General features: G+C 40.2%; 1 protein-coding gene and 1 pseudogene across 12 annotated transcripts in view; both read left to right on the plus strand.

Moving 5' to 3' along the window:
• The first annotated feature begins 3,192 nt into the window (after nt 1–3,192).
• Nucleotides 3,193–23,295, plus strand: part of TCP11L1 (t-complex 11 like 1) — a 34,856-nt gene continuing 14,753 nt past the window's right edge. For 4 of the 12 annotated variants that reach the window (XR_008703124.1, XM_055549270.1, XM_055549263.1 and 1 more), the window contains exons 1-7: nt 3,644–4,143; nt 5,349–5,413; nt 6,325–6,511; nt 16,854–16,986; nt 18,159–18,279; nt 19,064–19,284; nt 23,073–23,209. Coding sequence is in view for 11 of the 12 variants with exons in the window: in XM_055549270.1 (XP_055405245.1) it covers nt 6,349–6,511; nt 16,854–16,986; nt 18,159–18,279; nt 19,064–19,284; nt 23,073–23,209 (775 nt within the window). In the remaining variant the exon portion in view is untranslated. Of the gene's footprint in view, nt 3,577–3,643; nt 4,144–4,347; nt 4,911–5,348; nt 5,414–6,324; nt 6,512–7,672; nt 7,811–9,799; nt 9,922–16,853; nt 16,987–18,158; nt 18,280–19,063; nt 19,285–23,072; nt 23,210–23,295 lie in introns of those variants that run through there. The other 8 variants (XM_055549266.1, XM_055549265.1, XM_055549267.1 and 5 more) reach the window with 8 other exon arrangements.
• On the plus strand, nt 19,408–19,500 carry LOC129629400 (uncharacterized; annotated as a pseudogene).

The raw sequence follows: 23,295 nt of genomic DNA on the forward strand, positions 1-23,295 counted from the left end.
CCTTTTGTGAAACTGAGTATTAGATGGTGTATTGCTGTTAAGTATTGACCTCTCTCAGGTGAGTTGATTTATAATTATTGTGCACAATACTTTATAGAACATCCTAGGAATGTAAATGATGGGACATTGCAGCGTTTATAAAATAAAGTATTAAACAGTAAGGAAGTCTGTAATTACAAGTTAATAGGAGTGTGGTTTGTACCTTGAAAGGTATATTTCTTGAAGATACAAGATGGAAATTTAGGCTATGCTAAAATGAATTTGTCAGTTACCATAAACTGTAGACAAGTCAGAAATTGAACTGTCCTAATGCTTTTGACAACTTCAGCATCTTTTAAAGCTTACTGTGGATAATTTCAAACATACATAAATATGGGGAGAATAGAATAATGAGCCCTTCATGTATTCATCATACAGTTTCAACAGCTGTCAACTCATGGCCAGTCTTGTTTATTCTGGGCTCCCACTTCAGCAAATTTCATACATGCTATCACTCCATCTATAAGATTTCAGTATGTATGACTAAAAGATAAGGACATTAAAAACATAACCCCAGTATCATTATTATACACACACACAAAGTCACAATTCCTTAATATCTTCAAAAATGCAGTCAGTGTTCACAGTTTCTGATCTCAAATGACGGTGACATTTAAGTAGGGATCCCAGCAGAGTTCATTCATTGCAATTGGTTAATGTGCTTCTTCAATCTTTATAGGTTTTTCTCTTTGTCTCTCCTCTCTTCTCTTCTCTCTGTTTGTTATTCAGTAAACCTGGTGGGCTGTTCTTGAGTTTCCCACAATCTGGATTTAGCTGATTGCAAGCCTGTACTATCTTTTATCATGTTCCTCTGTGTCCTTCATTCCTTGTAAATTAATCATTAGAACTAATGTCTCAACACCTTTTTATTCAGTTAATGGTTATTTTGGAAGAACTGCACTGTTACAATACACTTGGTAAACAGACATGCAATGTAACACTTGTAACTTGTATAATACAAGTTTAAATTATGCATTTTTACAATAATAAAACCAAAAGATTAAAATGAGACTGAATTTTAAATTCAGACTTCTAATGAGGGGTAGGAAAACTAAAATGATGTGCCAAATATGCTAGCATGTCAGTCTTTTGTTTTCAAAGATATAACATACTGGCTAGTCTTTTTTTTTTTTAATTTTATTTAACTTTACAATATTGTATTGGTTTTGCCATATATCAAAATGAATCCGCCACAGGTATACATGTGTTCTGGCTAGTCTTTAAAAAGGAAAAAGTTGAGGACTCATCTATAGTACGTAATATAATTCTAATAAAGTAAGGAATAGTTATGTCAGGTGGGTTCTTTTGTGATGTGTATTTTGCTTTGTTGCATAGGCAGGAAAGGAAGGCAGCTCTCTACAGTGAAGTGAAAGAGAAGACAGTTCATGATTTGAGTGAGGAAGTTTTTAGAAACAAACTACTTAAAGTGTGGTGAGACCATAGCTGACCTAGCAACAGTGTGTGTACTTCCTGATTTACAACCTTTATTTTGCACATAATGGAATAAACATCATTATTTGGCAACAAAACCTGCAACAGCTCTCCTTCAGGGGAGGACAGAATTTTTTAGTTATATTCATGGTCCTAGAAGAAGAAGCATTCTAATACAATGTTAATTTCATGGACAATCTAGTAAAACCACAGTTTACCTCAAACTTCATAAGCATAAAGTTTTAAGAAAATTGGTCATGTTTATGGTAAGCCCTGATCTGAAGGGCTTCCCTTGCTCAGCTGGTAAAGAATCCGCCTGCAATGTGGGGAACCTGGGTTTGATCCCTGGGTTGGGAAGATCCTCTGGAGAAGGGAACAGCTAATCTAGAGACTATGGTATATTGGAAGGACTGATGCTGAAGTTCCAATACTTTGGCCACTTGATGTGAAGAGCTGACTCATTGAAAAAGACCCTGATGCTGGGAAAGATCGAAGGCAAAAGGAGAAGGGGTGGCAGAGGATGCAATGATTACATAGCATTACCGACTAACGGACATGAATTGAGCACACTCTGGGAGACAGTGGAGGACAGAGAGGCCTGGCATGCTGCTGTCCTAGGGGTCATAAAGAGTCACCTTAGCAACTTAACAACACCAAAAAGTATATTCGTCTAGACTCTGAAGTGAGAACTGAAGGTTTTCTTCCTAAATCTTCGTTCCAGTTAATATCTTATGGCACCCCCCTCCCCCTCAAAGTGAATCCTCTTCTGAGAACTGTGTGTTTCAGGAAAAATTCGTACTTTAATGTAGGAATAACTGCCCGTGTGTGATCTACTTAGAAGTGGCGTTTGAAAGCAACTCCTAATTCCACTCCAGCTTGTTTTGTTCTAGTTATTTAACAAGTTTATAGGCTTCGGGTAAGAGGCTTGATTGTTACCTTCATTTTAAGGCACACATGTTTGATGTTCATTCTTAAAGCATTTTTCAAAAGAACAGATAAAAGTTACGAACTTTTACTTTTGAAGATGGACCCCTCACAACGATTTCTATTCGTGTAGTTTGCTGTCTTACTATACAGGCTGAGAAAAGCATGGTTTTCTTGGATCAGCAACTGTTCAGGGCTGCGACAGCCACGGCCCGGGTACCTGAGACAAAGGGGAAGGAGGCTTCAGAACAAGCTTGTCTTAACACGGAGTGTTTCCTTTCTAGAATACATATGGCACATAAAATGCTGAGGGCTGTGTTTCTGAGCTCTCTAAACCGAGTTGAACCCTCGTGAGACGTCTTTGCCTCCTTGCCTTCCATCTTTTCAGGGCGAAGATCTCGTTCTTCCCGTCGACAAAGTAGCGACCGCTTAGATAAAAGAGATGACTCAAACCAAATCGAATCTGGGCCGTTAAAATGAAATTTGGCCATCCCGGTGGTGGGCATGACTTTTTTTTTTTAACAACCAAAAACGAGGGGAGGGGAACAAATAACGTGGCTATAAACCATGATGTAATATTTAAATTTGAAAACCAGGACGGGGAAGGCTTTACATCGAAACAGCCAATCCTTTCGCCTTCCTCGACTGCCTCCGTGCCGCCTGCCCCGCAGCCCGTTTTTCCGTACAGAAACATGGCGCCGCCCTCTCTGGGGCGGGGGCCTCCCGGCTCCGAGTCACAGCCCACTGGGCCCCCGCAACTGGCACCCAGCCGCACCTCCCGCCTTTCCGTAAGGGAACATGGCGACGCCCTACGTGGGACAGGCGCCTCCCGGCTGAGAGCTTCCTCCCGCTACCCGACACTGAGGAGCCGCCGCGCTGGCCGCTACCCATCCGAGCCCGGCGGGGAGGACCGCTCGCAGCGCAGCGAGGGATGCGGCCTCCGAGGGGCAGAGGTTGAACCGGCCCTTCCCGCCGCGCATCCTCCCTGCCTCCGCCGCCGCCAGATCCCCGGCCGAGCGACAGTAGGGAAGACGCCCACTCCGGAGCAGGTGAGGGAAGCGGATGCGCAGGCTGGCAGCCCTGCGGAGCCCTCACGCCAGGGACGAGACCGAGATTGCAGACGCTGCTTCGCCGTTTTCCGTCGACCGGGGCCCAGTGATGTCGGGTGGAGGCGAGGAAGAGGTAGACACAGCGGGCAGGTTGAGTCTTAGCGCGGCCTTTGTCCCGCCCCTCGAGGCCAACCCTCCAGGCGCGCCTCGCTAGCTCCCGGCCCGGCCACTCCCTCTCAGGCCCAAACAGTTGTTTACAACGGAATCCAGACGCTGGGCGTGCGTGGCGTCGAGTGCTGGGGAAAGGGTTTCTCGCCGGCGTTGGACAGAGCTTCTTGCTGTTGCTGAAAGACCCTTTCTCCTGGGGAGACTCTTGAGAGCAGCTTGGGCTCGGCGTGAGGCTCAGACAGTCTTCACGGCAAGTGCGAGGATCCTCCTACCCTCGGTTCCCTTTTTAGGCATGGCAGGAGTTGGGGATTGAATGAATGAGCACACTGCATGCAGTTAAATGGTTCCTCGCTGCGTCCTATATAGCCCTCTAATTATAGTTACCATTTTTGGAAGCCGGTTGTGCACCAGCTGTCGTTATGCACGTCCTGTCATTGACACTTCCCCCAAACCCAGGAGGTAGGTAGCTGCGTTTTACAGATGAGGAAACGGAAGTTAACACAGCTAATAAAGAGCCAGAATTGGAACCCAGGTATGTCTGAGACTAACGCCCAGCCCTCCCGCATAAACTGACTTTAAATAGGTGACAGCTATCAGTAAATACTTAATGGGCATCTGTTCGGGGGATATACTTATATGTGTGGAGCATATGTGGGGAATGTGGTTGGTCTGGCCTGTAAGAAGTTAAAAATGTAGGTGAAGAGTTTTGTGTTTTTTTTTTTTTTTATTAAGAACTAGCAATTTTACGATCTAATCCCAACTCATCGCTCCTTTGTCACCTGCTGCTTGTTCTGCGTATTTTCATTTGCCTTTGCTCCTGCCCTTTAAGTGAAACGCCCCCCTTTTCACCTTCTCTTCCTCCAGATGTTTTGTGTTTGATTTTTTTTTTTTTTTTTGGCTGTACCAGCATGGCTTTTTAGTTCCCCAACAAAGGCCCCTTGCAGTGGAAATGCCTAGTCCTTAATCACTGGACCGCCAGGGAATTCCCTCCAAATGTTTTTTAATGGAGTGAAATCCTACTCTTTTCAAAAAGACAGGCTCAAATATCACCTTTTCTGGAAGGTTATCCCAGCCTCCTTCCAGGAAGAATTAGTTTCTCCTGCTTAGTGATTTCATAATGCCATTAAGGCATTAACTGTATTTCCTTGTAAGAATGTCTCTCTCCCCCTCTCGACCATGCCTTTTCATCGTTCTATTCCTATTTAAATTAGCATATTTTGAGTTGGCTTTAAGGCAATGATGAATGACAGATGTCTAACATCCATCCCTATAGGCGTTCAGAGAAAGGAACAAACACTGGTGAGGTTGGGCAAGTGACCTGCGAAAGGGATAGCCTTGAACCAAATCTTAGAAAGATGGGTTAGTTTACTAAACTGAATATTAAAAGACCTGGAAATTGCATTTTCTCCTTATTGCACAGAATGAGTTACTTCATCCTCAGCTCATTCCCAACATGTGAAGAGGATAAAATTAGAAGTGTTTTTGTTTGTCCTTTGATAGAAGATGCTGGTAATGTTACCCTTTGGTTCTTGGAGCATTTCCAGAGCCAGACAGGATTTAGGACAGAGGAGATGGGTGTCTGGAGTGGGATGCTGGAAGGTTAAAAAGGAATGACATTAAAGCAACCTTCATATTAATAATACAGGCCTGAAAATGTCAGTTCCAGTAACTTCATTTTGTTTAATGGGTTTATCTGATGTTCAGATAATTATATCAAATGATTCTTCTAATGTGCAGAAAGGAGTCTGCCAAACGTCCTGAAAATGGTCAACATTTCTTTTGATCCTTGGATTACCTTCCAGGTGTGTAATAAAGTCTAATTAGTGCTTATGAAAATATTTTGTGGTCTTCAAGTGCTACTAGTACAAATGCTAAATATTTTCAGTATTATAAATGCAGAAAACATTGTGTCTTTCTTTTCCTTTACTAGGAAGCCCATTAGGAATAAATAACTCAATAAAAAAAATTAGGGGAAAAAAACTTGATAGGAAACATTTATAGTAAATAAGGCCTTTATTCTAGGCCTTTATTAACTAGCCCAAACCAACATGTTAAGCGTTAGTCCTCTTCTAATCAGCACCTAAGACAGTTAACACCCCATCCAACCATATGCATTATGGTGGTTTGCAACTTCCTACTTTACTCACCAGCTTTTCCTGCTGACTGGCAAGGGATTAATAAAAATATTTGCCCCACACATTTTTCTTAAATGCTGCATGAGATTCTGCCTTCTATTTGTCATCCCCGGGTGTCTTATCCACATAATAGGATTGGGGAACCAACTTCTCAGTCCAGTGTATATTTACTTTGAACGCTGATGAAAAGCATTATTTCCAGAGTCTTCCTTTCAGCTCTCAGGAATGAAAGAATTTGAGAATTAAATCACTGATGGATTAAAATACAAGCAGGCAGTTTATAGTGTTAAGGCCATGTTCTCGTGACATGGTACTCAGATTGGAACAAAATATTCGAACTTGTTACTCTCTGAAGTATAGGCCCATGAATTTGATAGTTACAAGTGTCGTTTTACAGGTGATCTGTTTAATCATGGAAGTAGAATATTATAGTGGGATAAGGATAAGATCTTAGCAAGCCCATTTATTTTACAGGTGAGAAATCTGAAACCCAAAGAGGTTAAATCATTTGCTTAGAGTCACACTGCCAGTTAGTGTCAGAGCAAGAACATTTTGGTGTTTTTTTTTTTTCCCTCTAGGAAAGTGAATGAACTTAATTGAGAATGTCTGAAAACCTTGACAAGTCCAATATAAACGAAGCAGGAAAATCAAAATCAAGTGATTCTGAGCAAGGCCTTGAAGATGCTGTGGAAGTTTCTGATGAAGCTTTACAGAAAAAAATAAAGTCGGGCTCTCCAAGCACCCAAAGAGTGCAAAGACCTCACTGTAAGCACATTTGACTTTGGTTAGAAGCATTATCTTCATTGTTTTTGGATGATATTTTTATTATCCTTCCTTGTACATGTGGCCCTGAGCTAGGTTCTAATAGTATGATAGAATTGCCAATAATTAGCATTTAAGTATAGCAACCATTTTACAACTAACAGCCCAGTCACTTATGGATTTTCAATTGCATGAGAAACTCACATTTTAGAATAATGTTCAGAATATTGCTGTTTTCCTCCAGCCTCAGTGACATTCCAATTTATCTGAAATGCTCTTGAGAAACAGGGTGGAGTGAAAATTGCAGCTTTAATTAAGAGTGTTTTGAAAGGTTCTAGCCAGGTCTGTGCTTGTGCAGGTTAAAAAAAAAAGTTTTTGACTGTGAGTTCACCACACCCTAACTTCACTGCCTGGGGGCATCGTTCCCACAAGGATGAGGGGATTCAGTGTACTAACTGTGTGTGGTGAAGTCACTTCAGATCCCTGGCAGGAAGCAGGCCTTGCCAATGAGAGGATGGCAATTTCCGCAAGTATTCCCAGCAGATGCTCCAGCTCATGTCTTTTATTAGGAATACTCAGGGTTTTTGAAGTGAGTCCAAAAATGAAAGTTTTAAGAGGGATTGTCATAGTCTAAGAATGTCAGTGTTGATATTATCTCTTTAAAGTACAAATGATCAGTAATCCTTCATGTTTGCAAAAAGTATAGACATTTGGGAGTTTAAGGTATGTTTCTATTAAAATGGTAAAAGCCCCTCCCAGGTAATTTATTAGTCAACATGGTATTCTTAAAGCAGACATTGGTGGACCCCATTTTATTATAATTTATCATCGAATAGATTTTGATAAATATACTACTAGGTCACATTGTATTCAGGGAAGAAAACATGCTGTTAATAACAGTCTAACGTGGTTGTGTTATACCTTGTCTCCAATGTATAGTTAGAAAGTTTCATCTGTTTTCTCATTTTTAAAAGGAGGAAAATATGCTTATCTCTTAGGGTCATTGTAAAGACTAAATGAATTCATATAAAGCTCGTACAACAGTGTCTTCATATAATAAATGCTCGATAAACACTAGTTGTTAATACTACTGCTACTAACATACTGCATTTATTTATTATTAAAAATTTTTTTGGCCATGTCATGTGACTTGTGGGATCTTAGTTCCCCAAACAGGGACCCGACAGCCTTGGCAGTGAAAGTGCAGAGCCTAACCACTGGACCACCAGGAAAATTCCCTCATCTGTTGCATTTTAAGATACCCAGGAGATGGCTGTAATATGGATGTTGATGGCCAGTATGGTAGTGTTATCACTTATAGTTTCTGGTAAAGAAGTACCTTTGGATTAGAATCTTCAGTTCTTTGATTAATGGCCTTGCCTATGGCATCCCGTCAGTCTGATGGCATGATTCCAAATTAATGTCAAGCCAGCACTAGACTGTATTAGTTAACATTGTATGTAGTTATGTCCTTAAGGCAGCTTATCCTGAGACCTATGATCAAGTGTTGGGGAATCCAGGAAGAGTCAAAAAGGTGTATCAACGTGTCTGTGTATATATATTTTTCTAGGAAGGTCAGAAAAGCTTTCATTAAATTCTCACAGTTCCATATCAAAATGAGGTTTAAAATCAATGACTGACTATATTGTTTCTGGCTTTCTTGCCCTTTTTTCCTTGTAATAATAGGTAGGAATAGAGCTATGGACTCCAGTGGTAAAACTGCCACCCCGGAGTTTGGGGACCAGGTCAGGAGGCATCACTGCTTGCAGAGAGCATAAAAAAGAATTTATAAAATATGAAATTAGTTATCTGCAGACATTTCTCCCAAACTGTGTAAATGTATAGCTAATGAGTTTAAAGTAACTCTAAAATCACATCTTTGTGTTCAGTGGCTCAATCATGACCAACTCTTTGTGACCCCATAGACTGCAGCACGCCAGGCTTCCCTGTCCTTCACCATCTCGCAGAGCTTACTCAAATTCATGTCCATTGAGTCAGTGATGCCATCCAACCATCTCGTCCTCTGTCGTTCCCTTCTCCTCCTGCCTTCAATCTTTCCCTGCATCACATCTGGGGTTCTACAAATTAAAAGCAAAAAGATAGCCTTTAGACTTGCAAAGTAAAATACAGAGTAATGTTTGAATGATAGAAATACTGTTGGTAACTGTGATGCTGTAATTTATAATGGGAAATATATGTTTGGTTCTCATCCAGTTTCTGGCTCAGAACTTCTAAACTACTGGAATCTCCTGAGTGATGAGAGCTAGAGAGATGTCTTTTGTTACTCTAATGAGGCACAGCCTAACCTAAGGGGACTCAATCTTGAGATTAGAGGGTCGGAACTTTGAATCCTACCCATCCCTCCCTCCCACCTCTGGGGAGGAGGGAGGAGCTGGAGGTTGTACAGTTGCCAGTGGCCATTTATTTAATCAAATTTGCCTGTGTAGTGAAGCCGAGAGAAAACCCCAGAAGGACGGGGTTCCGAGAGCTTCTGGGCTAGTGAGGCCATGGAGGCACTGGGGGAGTGGCGCCCTGCCCCTCCGTACCTTGCCCTGTGCTTCTCTTCTATTTGGCTGGTTCTGAGTTACATCCTTTTATAATAATCCAGTAATCTAGTAAGTAAAATGTTTCTTTGAGTTCTGTGAACTGTTCCAGCAAATTAATCGAATAAAAGGGGGTGAGGGGTTGTTGGAACTTCCCATCCACAGCCAGTCTGTCAGAAGCACAGGTGACACCCTGGACTTGGGACTGCCCTCTGAAAGTAAGCGGGGGGAGGCGGGGCGGGGGGCGGAGTCTTGTGGGACTGTGTCCTTAACCTGTGGAATCTGATACGATCTCCAGGTAGGTAGTGTCAGAAGTGCAGCACACTTGTCTGGTATCCGAGAATTGCTTGGTGGTGTGGGGAGAACACCCTCACCTGCTTACCCTGCACGTATAACGTTTAATAGCTGATACAGAATATAAAAAAGGAAAAATGGCTGGCCTTGTCAGAATTGGTTGGCACTGATCCGAGGCAGTTATTTGGTTCTAAAAATATTAATTCTTTAAACATAGAGATCCTTAGAGTAAGGATCAGTCAACTGTAACTTAATGTTTCCCATAAGTTTCTCTACTTCCAAATACTTTATTTATTTATTTATTTTTCTGTGGGAAAAGGGAGGATTTATTATTTGCAGCAAGTAAGGAGAATACCAGGGATCTTTTCCAAAGCAATTTCTCCCTCAACAGCAAAACTAGGGAAATTTTAAGCCAAGGGTACCTCATATTCATGAAGGGGCTTGACCAGAGACTTCTGCATGGAATTGGAATAAAGGTTGCCAGAGCTGAAGCCCTTGATGATTGAAGCCAGGAGGGTCAGAAAAGGTCACCATGGTGACATTCCCTCAGTTCTGACCAGACTTCCATCTCAGCAGGTAGTTACCCTCCTCCACCTGGGTTGGGGGCATTAGTTCCTACAGAACTCGAAGATATCAGATATTGGATCATAATGTTTATCTTACAGAATTACTGAGATTTGTTCAAGGGCAAGCATTGTGGTCAGGCTTAAATCACAAAGTGGCTTAGGTCAAAATGGCTTCTTATATCAAGAGAATCATGCCTGGTTCTTTTTCTCTGGGGACCACCTACCCTATCTGCTTACAGTACTTTTGTTGTTATTGTTGCTGTTTAGTCACTGAGTCGTGACTCTTTTGTGACCCCTTGGACTATAGCCCACCAGGTTCCTCTGTCCATGACATTTTCCAGGCAAGAATTCGGGAGTGGGTTGCCATTCCATTCTCCAGGGGATCTTCCCAACCCAGGGATTGAACCCAGGTCTCCTGCATTGTAGGTAGATTCTTTACCATCTGAGCCACCAGGGAAGCCCTAGAGTGGGTTGCCATTTCCTTGTCTAAGAGTCTTCCTGACCTAGGGATCGAACCTGCATCTCCTGCATTGGCAGGCAGATTCTTTACCGCTGAGCCACTAGGGAAGCCCTGCAGTACTGTGTAACTTTGCAAATATCCTGTTTCTGCTTAAACTTCAACTCACTGATTTTAGCCTTTACCAGTGGATCTGTCCTGCACCAATATTACCCTTTTATTCTAATGGTGAATTTTTGAAAATTGAAGTATAGTTGATTTATTAATACAATATTATGTTAGTTTCAGGTGTCCAGCTAGTGATTCAGTTATATATATATATATATATATATATATATATATATATATGTTTCAGGTTATTTTCCTTGATAGTTATTACAAGGTATTAAATATAGTTCCCTGTGCTAAATAGTGAATCCTTGTTGCTTGTATAGTAGTTTGTATCTGTTAATGTCATATGTGTTGTATGTTAATTGCTTCAGTCGTGTCTGACTCTTTGCAACCCCATGGACTGTAGCCCCACCAGGCTCCTCTGTCCGTGGAATTCTCCAGGCAAGAATACTGAAGTCAGTTGCCATTCCCTTCTCCAGGGGATCTTCCCTACCCAGGGACTGAACCCAAGTCTCCCACATTGCAGGTAGATTCTTTATTATCTGAGCCATACTCCTATTTTATCCTAATTAGGAGTTAATTCCATACTCCTAATTTATCCCATCCCCCCGCTTCCCTTTTGGTAACTGTAAGTTTGTTTTTCTGTATCACTGAGTCTGTTTTGTTTACAGATTCATTTGTATTATTATTTTATTTTATTTTTGGTTTTTTGGAGTTTTTTTTCCTTCTGTAATTCACAAAGCACCTTCTGCTCCAGAGTTTAGTCACCTAGTTGATCAGTGAAGCATGCCATATTCAGATGAAAAAAATCAATTGTTATTCCAGTTACTATTTCCCATTTAGCACTGTAGTTTATTAAATCAGATCCTGGTGAGATTTATTAGATAAAGGGATGACACAGAGTTCTACATTTCTAAAGTGCATGACCAGACTGAAGTGTGGTGTGTCTGTGCTGTGCTCAGTCCGACTCTTTTGTGACTGCACGGACTGTAGCCTGTGGTGTGTCCTCTGTCCATGGGGATTCTCCAGGCGAGAATGCTGGAATGGATTGCCATACCCCGTCTAGGGGATTTTCCCAACCCACGGATGGACCCCAGGTCTCCCGCATTGCAGGCGGAGATTCTGAACCAGCGGAGAAGCCCAAGAATACTGGAGTGGAGAGCCTATCCCTTCTCCAGGGGAACTTCCCAACCCAGGAATCGAACTGGGGTCTCAGGCATTGCAGGTGGATTCTTTACCAGCTGAGCTAACGAGGAAGCCCTATAGTGTCTCTATATTCAGTTAATCAGTCAGTGTGGGTTGAGTGCACACGGTGTAGCAGGAACCCATCAGTCAAAGAGGCACATGCGTTCTCGGTCCTCCTGGAGCTTGCAGTCTGTGAGGAAGATATGGTCACAAGCATGGTGTAATATATTTGATGGCTAGGCTTTACTTTTGCTTCACTGTATTCACTCCACAGTAGCTGTTTGGGTGACATTTGCCCCTGCCATCAGTAAACATCCATTTACACGTGTGATTGGAAGCATCTCTGCAGAGTGTATAGACTTCTCAGCTCCTAGAACACCTTTAGTAAAGAAAGGTAGAGAGTATAACCATGTGAATTAGACCTTCATTTTATTTTTGGAATCTGTTCACCAACCTCTGAAAGGGCATTATTAACATCGTGTGGTTCTTAGCTTCTCTAACAGGGCATCAGTGTACAAATGCTGTAACAGTTTAGTGAGAGCTTTAGTGTTATGCCACATAGTAAAATAAATTGTAGGGTGAAGTACATGTAACCTTACCATTCTTTATGGCTCTTGTTACAACTCAGGTCCTCTTCACAAATTGAGGTGAAGCCGGGTGGTTCAACAGATCGCATCTTTATAAGCTGTCATTGATGAAATTGGTAAATTTGAGAACTCTCAAAACAAAAATAAAAACAAAAAACCCAACAAACCCACCCCACAACCCTATGATTAGCATGTAATGAATAACCTATACATGTGGATCTGTAATATACCCTGGTCATGTCTTAGAATTGCATCTTTCTTGATCAAACACCCTCCATTAATCAGTCTAATTTTTAAGTAGCCTTTAACTTGGACAGGTCCTGAAAACTTTCTTCTTCCTGGTTGTCTCATGGTCTCAGCACTTGGTACAAGCTGTTTTGGCCCACATAGACCCAAAACAATGAAGATTCACTTGCCTGTAACTGGAAAGAGTCTCAGTCTTTCCTAGAACATCCCTCAGTCTTCTTATCTTCTTTTTCCATATTAGGAAACAGTGAGCCTTAAACATTTAAGTGACTTGTTCAAGGCTTACACTGCACAGTCTGGAGAGAGCTGAATTTCTTCCTGACTTGCTCTGTCCACTGCGTTTCATGACCAGATAGTGTATTAACTGTCTTATTTATCAATTACCCAATTTATCAATTACCCAAATGCCTAAAATTGTTGAAAAAATATATAGTAAACTTATGAGAGAACATGATATGTTTCTGTGATTTTCATAAATTTAAGATGGTCAGACATTTGAATATTTTTGCAAAACCAAGGTTTAAACAAAACTTGGAAGCCCTGGTGACAGTCTATGAATTTCTTTATAAAAGTAAAAGAACTCAGTGGAGTTCTGATACTGAGTATATCACAGCGAAAGCTCCATCTTCTGATAAGTAGCAACAGAAAACACTATCTTGAAGAAATTGACTAACAATGTGTGTGTGTGTGTGTGTATATATATAGAAAGAGAGAGAGAGCGCGCACATGCACATATCCTTACTGAGTGCCTTACAATTTTCAATCAACTTTATTGAGGTATAATCTATATATAATAAAATTCACCAATTCTAAGTGATGAGTTTTGATAATACATGTACAGTTTTGTCACTACGACCACAATCATGAGCTGCTAGAATATTTCTATCACTTCTCAATATTCTCTTGTGTCCCTTTGCAGTGAATCTTCCCCACTCCCCCAGTGCCAGCTCTTAGCAGCCCTAATCTGCTTTCTGTGGCTGTAATGTTGCCATTTTTACAGTTTCATAGAAACGGACTCTCCTGTACGTACTTTTTTGTACCTGACCCTCCCAGGGGCGGTACTTTTCAGACTCGTTCATGTTGTTGCATGTGTCAGTACTTTGTTCCTTTTTTATTGCTGAGTAGTGTTCCCTGGTGAGGTCGCGCGACAATTGTTTATCCATTTTGCGGTTTATGGACATTTTGACGGTTATGAGCTTTTGAGTACAGATCTTTAAATGGCCATAATGTTCTCCATTTTCTTGGGTTAACACCTATGAGCAAGGTTGCTAGATCAGGTGGTAAGTGTACGTTTTAGTTTATGAGAAACCAAGAGGCTCTTTTCCAAAGTGGCTGTACCATTTGGCATCCCTACCACTTATGTATGAGAGTTCCAGTTATTCCGCATCTGTGCCAACACTTGGTAGAATTAGTCTCTTTAATTTTGGTTCATTTAGTAGGTGTGGATAGTGGTATCTCTCTGGTTTTGACTTGCATTTCCCTTATGATTAATGATGATCGTGATGATGTTGACCATTCATGCTCTGACCGGCCATTTGTTTATCTGCTTTGTAGAAATGTTCAAATCTTTTACCATTTGGTACTGGTTGTCTCCTATTATTTAGTTGTAAAAGTTCTTTATATATTCTGGTTACAAGTCCTTTATCCAATATTTGTTTCATAAATATTTTCTTCCATCTGTGGCATGCCTTTTCATTTTCTTAATATAGTCTTTCACAGAGCAAAAGTTTTAACTTTTAAGTTTAATTTATAAATTTTTTTCTTTTGTATTTTGAGCTTTTTGTATCTTATCTATTTTGCCTATTCCAAGATTGCAAAGATTTTGACCTGTGTTTTCTCCTAGAAGTTGTATAGTCTTAGTTTTTATATTTAGCTGTGAAACTCATTTTGAGTTAGTTTTAATTTATCATTTGAGGTAAGGGTCAAGGGTCATTTTTTTACAAATAGATTTCTGATTGTTTCAGCACTATTTGATGAAAAAACTAATCTCCCCTTATTGACCACAAACATATATATGTACTTCCCTGGTGGCTCAGATGGTAAAGAATCCGCCTGCAGTGCAGGAAACCTGGGTTCGATCCCTGGGTCCAGAAGATTCCCTGGAGAAGTGAATGGCTACCCACTCCAGTATTCTTGCCTGGAAAATCCCATGGACAGAGGAGCTTGGCTGGCTATAGTCCATGGGTGGCAAAAGAGTCAGATACGACTGAGGGAATAATACTTTCACTTTCCATACATATGTATGTGTGTGTTCCAGTCTAGTTTGGGATCCTCTGCTCTCTTCAGTTCATCTGAATATCTTGTGTCATGCCAGACGCACACAGTCTTTTTTGTTTTTTTTTTTTTTCTTTAACGTCATGTGGCATATGGTATTTTAGTTCCCCGACCAGGAATGGAACCTGTTTCCCTTGCAATGGAAGTATGCAGTCCCAACCACTGGACCACCAGGGAATTCCCACATGCTGTCTTAATTATTATTGCTTTTCTTTAAATCAGTCAGTATAAGGCCTCCAAATTTCTTTTCCAAAATAGTTTGACCTGTCTAGGTCCGGTACATTTCCATCCAAGTTTAAGAGTCCATTTGGCAATTTCAACAAAAACCTTGCTGGGATTTTGACTGGAATTTCATTTTATCAGTAGATCATTTTGGTAGAAATTGACAGCTAAGTAATACTGAGAATTGAAAAGATCTGTTGGGCCTTGATTTTGGATATTCATTGCATTTTACTAATATCCACAAACTCAATTTTATTTATTATTTTTATTACTATTCTCTGAAAATGCTGAAAAGAATTTTGTGAAGTTTTTCAACTTCCCCTTACATGACTAAAAAAAGATTTTTACCAGACAGGATATGACCAGCTCTTAGATTTGATTCCTTTTTCTGGTGAGCAAATGAAAAAAGGGAAAGAAGGGAGAAAATAACTTTTCAGTGACCTAGCAAGATCTTTACAGCTGTTAAACCATGTGGAAACCAGTGCCATTTTAAGCCCAGATTTATCACCATTGTGTAAAATTAATATAATCATCCTCCAGGCCAGTGCTTTTCAGAGTATGGTTTCTGAAACCATCAGTATCAGGTGGAATCTTCCAAGAAATGTAGTTCTCCAGCCCCGCCCCAGACAGGCTAAATCAGAAACCTGGAGTGGGGCCAGCATAAGCTCTCTCCCTGATTTTAAGTTAAAGATCCGATGTCATGGGCTTAAAAAAAAAAAAAAAAGCTTTATTAAGGTATAATTGATATACCAAAAACATGCATGTAGTAATCATTGACTTTTTAAGCATAGGAATTTCCCTGTGTTCCTTGGCTCAGAACACCTGAGGAGATTTATGAGTTGTTTTTTTTATTTTCCCCCTGGAATTTAAGTCTCAAACTTTATCAAAAGAAAGAGAAGAACAGAAAGCCATCATGAGGGTATTGCCACAGGTGATACAGAAATAAAACTCACTGGACCTGGCTAACAGTGGTGGAAAGGGAGAAATCAAACATAACTCTGAGTTTTTGGTTCGTTGGGCCTGCATTCCAGAAATTCTTGTGTCACACGGACTCTGATTTGTTCATCTGTCGATCTCTGAATTCTTATATGCCCCTAGTATCCTAGTTTTAGCATTGTTTAAACAGCCCCTGGCACCCTAAAGTACTCACTGCTGTTTTTATTTGGGGAGATTCATTCATGGCACCAGGGGCTTCCCTGGTGGCTCAGACGGTAAAGCACCTGTCTGCAATGCGGGAGATCCCTGGGTCAGGAAGATCCCCTGGAGAAGGAAATGGCAACCCACTCCAGTACTCTTGCCTGGAAAATTTCATGGATGGAGGAGCCTGGTGGGCTACAGTTCATGGGGTCACAAAGAGTCGGACATGACTGAGCGACTTCACTTCATTTGTGGCACAGTGTTAATGATGGAGCGAAACGTAAACTGCTAATGGGAACAAAAGAGGAGATCTTAAATATGGTGTCTTTTTTTCTATTTAGGGTGGACAGGAGGCATAGGGATTAGAAAATAAACTCTCAGCTTGTTGGGAAAGTGATAATCAGTAACTTTAAAAAGTTTTTCTAAGTTTTCATTTATTGTAATCATTTGCCATTGACCAGTTTTACCAAGGGGGAAAAAATGTTTTGAGTATTGTAAATGATCTCTACTTTTAGGATTCTAGGTTAAAAGAAAAAAATGAATATGAAATAGGTACAATTCTCTTGTTTGAAATTGCCAGAATATTTTCATAAGTAGAGGCATAACTGAAATTATTAGCTGTTAGCTGGTAGGAGAAACACTGCCTTCTAAAATTAATAAAAAATTTTAGGAGAAAATCCTAATTTAGAGGAGCAAACCTCTTACACCAGACTTTTGTTACAGCTAGTCCTCCTGGATTCGTGACAGTAGAAGAACTTCTAGAGACAGCGAAAGGAGTCACTAACATGGCCCTAGCCCATGAGATTGTTATAAATGGAGACTTTCAGATTAAACCCGTTGAGTTACCAGAAGACAGGTAAGGTGGTTATCTTGTTAGTAGAACACTGCCATTTCCCAGTTCTGGAAATATTTTCTTCACTTGATGTATATATTCTAAAATATTTTTCCTTTTGTATGTTGCTAAAAAATATTCCTTATCCTTGGAGTTATCAGAGTTTGAAAGTGTATCTCAGGACCACTGATTCTTGACAATGTAAATAAAAGGTCTGGAAGTCTTCCATGGAAGTCTTCCATGTTAGTGCCTCCCCCGTCCATAGCATTTAGCTGCCTCCTTTTGCGTGTTCATAGTACTGTTTCCTTCATTTCTTCTTTGTAACTGTCACATTGTACTGCAGTTGTTGGTTTACTGTCTTTCGTTACCAGATTGTAAACTCCTCAGAGACAAGGACTGTGCTTTATTCTCTATCCCTACCTAGCACCTGGCCCATATTGTATTGAATCTGAAATTCTATTGATTGTAAGATACCCTGTTAAAAGATGGATTGTCGCAAGAAGGAGAAAAAGCATTTCCCATTGTAATTGTGAAAGTACCATGAAAAACTTGGGTTTCTGTTGACAGAGCAGTGACTGCTGAGTCAGCAAGCTACAGTGTCTCCCACGTGAGGCTTCTAAATAGGACTTTACAAATGTTTCTTGTATGTTCTGCAAGGATAGCACTTTTTCATGTTCCTAGTGAAGAATTACTTGTTTTGCTCTCATGACATAAAGACTGGCTTTCCTGAAATGTTATATATAAGTTGTTATAATCTGGTACCTAATTAAACAGTTGTCCCATATGTCACATGAGAATAGGGTAATTTTAGGAAAAAAACTTCAAGTTTAAAGTCTTAAACTACTTAATCATAAACATCTTAGGAAATTTTCTGATATCAGGGAACTTAAATGAACAGATCTGAGCTTTCTAGTATTATTTTTATCATATGGCACTGGTATAGGCTGTTAATTGGACTAATACCACCTATCAGACCAGAAGAAAGTTATTCTCTCCATTGAAAAAATACTTATTAAGAAAGGTACTTACTGAAATAAATCACTAAAAATAAGGTATGTGATTGGTTTAAGTATGTTTGGGAACTCTTTCCTTCATCCAAATAATTAAAAAAATTTGTCACTCTAAACCCATAGAATTTGTGGTTTTGAGAGTGATTTGAGACAATGATATTTGCTTTTTTTCCCATTTGCCTCCAGCTTGGAGAAGAGAGTAAAGGATATTGTCCATAAAGCTTTTTGGGATTGCTTGAGTGTCCAGCTAAGTGAAGTCCCCCCAACGTATGACCGGGCCATCAAGCTTGTTGGTGAGATCAAAGAGGTGAGGCGAAGAGCAAGTCGTGGTGCTTTCCTGGTGTGTTAGGAGTTTTTAAGCCCACCTCTCTGTGTTAGTATAGCAGAAGGCTTTGAAGAAATTGAAGGATGAAGAGTTTAAATTGCTTGCTGAAATGTGGGTTTAGTGTATTTGTGGCTTACTGCCCTTTAAAAACTTTCAAACAAGCTATGATAACCTGAGGGCATTACTCTTATAAATGAAAAAAGGTTCAGATTTTTAAAAACAGAATTACTTAAAGAAAAAAAGTTATTTTATAAAATATGATGATTTATAAAAATCTTAACAGATATGAACACCTTCAATATATAAAGACCAGAAAAGTGACTCAGACTTTGGGATAAAGAAAGTGACTCAGACTTTGGGATAAAGACTTTGGGATATTAAGTGGTGGGTAGAACTGTTTTTACAATATCTTTAGCAACAGTTTCTCAAAGAAGTAATATGTCTTTGGAAATTACTATTTGTCATTGGCTCACAGGCTCACATTAATTAATGTGGTTTTTTTTTTTTTTTTCACTTTTAACAGTTTTTTCTTCCTATGTCCAGTTGATTGCTTCCTTAGAGCTTAAATGGAAGCTTAAATAGCTAGTCTAAATGATTTGTAAACATGTTTTCCTATAGATTTGTTGAATAAGAGCTTAAAATATGTGCACCATTACACTAACAGTTGGTAAGCCCTTTTTTGGATAATTGTAAATTCCTTTACATATCATAAAAAAATGCCATCTGCCTAGGAGGCTTTGATGAGCTTGGCTGTGCTCTCTTGTAGACTCTCCTGTCTTTCTTGCTGCCTGGTCACACTAGACTGAGAAACCAGATAACAGAAGTCTTGGACCTGGATCTGATAAAGCAGGAGGCCGAGAACGGGGCCCTGGACATTTCTAAGCTGGCAGAATTCATTATTGGCATGATGGGGACACTGTGTGCGCCTGTGCGAGATGAGGAAGTGAAGAAACTAAAGGACATGAAGGAGATCGTGCCCCTTTTCAGGTGGGTATTGTGCTAATCACCTTCAGGGCACCTAAAACACGTAGTGTGTTTTCAGAGTCAGACTTCCTCAAGTGTAAGTATTCATGCCTTTAAAAAAAAAGATTAAAAAGCAGACATTTTGTTGTGCTTATGTCGGCAGCGCATATCTGAAAATTGGAACAATACAGATCCCTTGGCAAGGAAGACTTGCAAATCTGTGAAGTGTTCCATATTTTTTAAAATAATGATTATAATTAAAGAAGAAAGGAGGGAGGGAAAAAAGGAAGTGAAGAGAAGGGGAAAGCTTGAAGGAAGAGAGGAAAAGACACTGAACTTGAGACTCTGGGTGAGGTTATAGTGTGTATACTCTTTAAATGACCAAAGGCAAATCAAGGCAAAGACTGATCATTAGCATATATTTTTAAAAAGTTAAAATTTAAATCTGTTTTTTACTAAAATCAATATAAATCCAATAGAACAAAAAGACATGGAATATTTTTTTAAAAGCAAACATTTTGTAAACTACAGAAAAGTAGAAAGGAAAAAATTCACCCATAATTTGATCACACAAAGGCAAAATCACTATTGTCATATTGATATATAAATTTTTTTAGTTTTTTTGCCTCAGCATTTTATTTTGAAAAATTAGAAATCTACAGAAAAATTGCAAAAACAATATAATCAACACTCATATGACGCTTACACAGATCCACCAGTTTTTAACATTTAGCCAGTTTGCTTCATCATACACTGAGGATGTGTGCACGTATGTATGTATTTTTCCATGAACCTTCTGATGGTTAATGTCAGATGTTATATTTCACCCTTAACTATTTCAGCAAGTACTTCCTAAGATTGTGGATATTCTCTCACATGATCAGAATACAACCAGGATATTTAAGAAATTTAACATTAAAATAATCCTATTAACTTTCAGTCCGTATTAATTTCCTTTAGTCTTTTGACTGTATATTTCTAAATATATATAATTATGATTAAATTTATATAATTTTTATTCTAATATGGGCAGAGGATTGACATGATGCTTTCTGAGAATTTGACTTTTGATTAAATTCTTAACTCTTTTCTGTAAACAGATATCAAAATGCTACTAGGCAACATTGCTTATGGGGAAAATAACCTCTGACTGGTAAATTGCCTGTGGACAGAAAGGAAGATAATGAACTATAAATACTGGATGGGATACCATACTTGGTATTTCCTCAAGTGGGGAAACTTTTGTTGTTGTTGTTGGGGGTAACTTGTAACTGGACATGCCCCCCATAGACACCCTAGAAGGCATACCTTGGAGTTGTTATGAGCTTTTAAGCCGTTGGGGCTCCCACATTTCTGAGCTGTCTGCTCATGGTTGATATTGTAACTCTTCTTGCAAAGGAGTGCTTGGTGTCACCCTGTAGGCAAGCTGTGTGAATAGATGGTGTCAGACCTGTGGTCTACAGTTGTCTTGTGAGTCTGTTCAGCTGAACCAAAGAAGACCTTCCAGTGGGCATTGCAAGCCTGACTTTTTTTCATTACTATTACACCCTAATTATTTCATTTATTTTTTCACTGAAAGTGTCATTGAGATAATTGTATACACATGGAGTTGTAAGAAATAATACAGTGCACTCTATCCCACCTCTCCCAAGGGTGACATTTCACAAAACTATCATCCTCAGTGTGTTGATCCTGATACAGTCCACTGATCTCATTGAGATTTCCTATATACACGTGTATGTGTTTATGTATAGTAATTTTTATACAATTTTATCACCTGAGTTTGCATATCCACCACCACATTCAAGATACTAAATAGTTCTGACACTCCAAGGATCTCTTGCATTGCCCTTTTATAACCAACTTATATCACTTGTTTAAACTCCTCGTAAGTATTTTCAGTGGCTGTAAAAATCCTTTTTCATGGATATTATTAACTGTTTCTCTGTTAAGATATACAATTAGATCTTGTATAGTTATTTAGTACTTAACCCTGTAGTGAAAACATCTCTGCACAAAACATTTTTCTGTATTTTAGGTTATTTTGTAAAGATAGGTTCTTAAAATGACATTACTGTGTCAGAGGATGTGAACAGTTTTAAGACTCATTGCGTGTTAGCAGGTTCCTTTTCAAAAGTTTTATAAGCAAAAAAAGTTTCATTTCTAGCTTTCTTGACATCATCATGCTATCAATATTCATTACCTAGAAAAATGCCTGGCATTGTAAGGTTACCTCAAGGTTTAGATAGAACATGTTTAAAAGACTGCCTTAAGATAGTTATTGATTTGTTCATTCATTCAACAAGCTCTTACTGAGTACCTCTTATGTGCTAGGCATGATGTTAGTAGAAATAAGATAGTCAGTAAGAGCCCATAATCTAGGCTTCCCTGGTGACTCAGATGGTAAAGAATCTTACCTGAAATGCAGGAGACCCAGGTTCAATCCCTGGGTCGGGAAGATCCCCTGGAGAAGGGAATGGCAACCCACTCCAGTATTCTTGCCTGGAGAATCCCATGGACAGACGAGCCTGGCGGGCTACAGTCCATGGGGTCGCAAAGAGTCGGACATGACTGAGCAACTCAGCTTTCACTTTCAAGAGCCATAATCTAGACAAGTTAAATGCGGAATTCCTTGGAAGAGAGACCTCTGGGGAAGTAGCTTGTAGCAAACTCATCCAAACTCAGATTCCTGCTGGAAGGAGAAGGGACTGGGGAAACCGGGTGTACACACCTTACTGAAGGAGGCTGCGGTGGCCGCTTGGCGCCAACCGGTGTAGCTGAGATGGCATGTGGGCCCAGGTTGCCAGATCTTTTGATTTTTTCAAGAGAAACTAGAAACCCCAGCCTTTAAAAACACTGTGAGCACAAAACCTGTGGGTCACTTCCAGTCAGTGGCCTGCCAGCTGGCACTTTCCAGTAGTCCTTGGGTTCCTGTAGGTGAATTCAGGGGCCTGTTGGGCATGCTCAAAGGAGAGGCACAAGGCCCTCCAGAACGTGGGCTGCCCGTGTACTTGGGAGTGGGACAGAGTGGTGGCGGGGAGGGGCCCCGAATTGTTCCTCAGACCGCGTAATCTTTCCCATATGTGATCACCTTGTGTGTGGGTGAGTTTATTCTGCCGTATGATGTCCTGTCAGCCCCAGAGGGCATCAGGAGGCCCCGAGGATGTTTGGTCTGACTCTTACCTCTGTGTAGGGCCACGCCTAAGCCCACCTTGGGTTCTTACCCCCCTTCTGCAGGCGGGTCGCGAGGCCGCAGTGCTGCAGGTAAGGGACAGGCATGCTGTGGAGGCATCTTTGGCATCATGTCAGTTTTGCCCATCAGGTACTTTCAGAGCACAAACTCACAATTATGCTGCCAAAGCCGGAGCATAAAACCTGCCCTGGAATTCAGAGACTAGGGCAGGGGAAGAGAAAGGAGAGAGTTAACTTTCTCTCCTAGGAAAGAAAATTAACCTGTAAGCTTGGAGACCCCGTGGAGAGCTCTGTGCTCTTAACCTTGGTCTGGGGCCATTCTTCCTCTGCTGCCGTGAGGGCTGACCCAGAGCCAAGGAATGAGCTCTGGGCCACACAGGCAGTGGGGAAAGTGATGTTTGCCTAGGGGCATGGGTGGGATTAGAGAGCAGCTTAAAAATTTCTTCTAAATTTGTTTTTCTTAATCTTCTTTCTCATGGCTTCTCCAACTTTTCTTGCCACCCTTTCCAGGATGAAAAAACTACCTCAAATCAGCTCACTTCATTTTTTTTTTTTTTTTTTTTTTAACCTCAGTGTTTACTTTGCACTCGCCTAGGGCTAAATCCTCTTATCTCTTCCAGGGCGATTTTTTCAGTGTTGGACCTAATGAAAGTGGACATGGCGAACTTTGCTGTCAGTAGCATTAGGCCGCATCTCATGCAGCAATCGGTTGAATATGAAAGGAAGCAGTTTCAGGAGTTCTTGGAGAAGCAGCCAAGTATGTTTAACGTTTTGTGGTACTTATTTGTTGTCTATGTTTTTTTCATTTTAGTCACTGTAGGTTGTTGCAAAATGATATTTTCA

This window comes from Bubalus kerabau, chromosome 15, assembly GCF_029407905.1.
Source record: "Bubalus kerabau isolate K-KA32 ecotype Philippines breed swamp buffalo chromosome 15, PCC_UOA_SB_1v2, whole genome shotgun sequence".
Classification (NCBI taxonomy): Eukaryota; Metazoa; Chordata; class Mammalia; order Artiodactyla; family Bovidae; genus Bubalus; species Bubalus kerabau.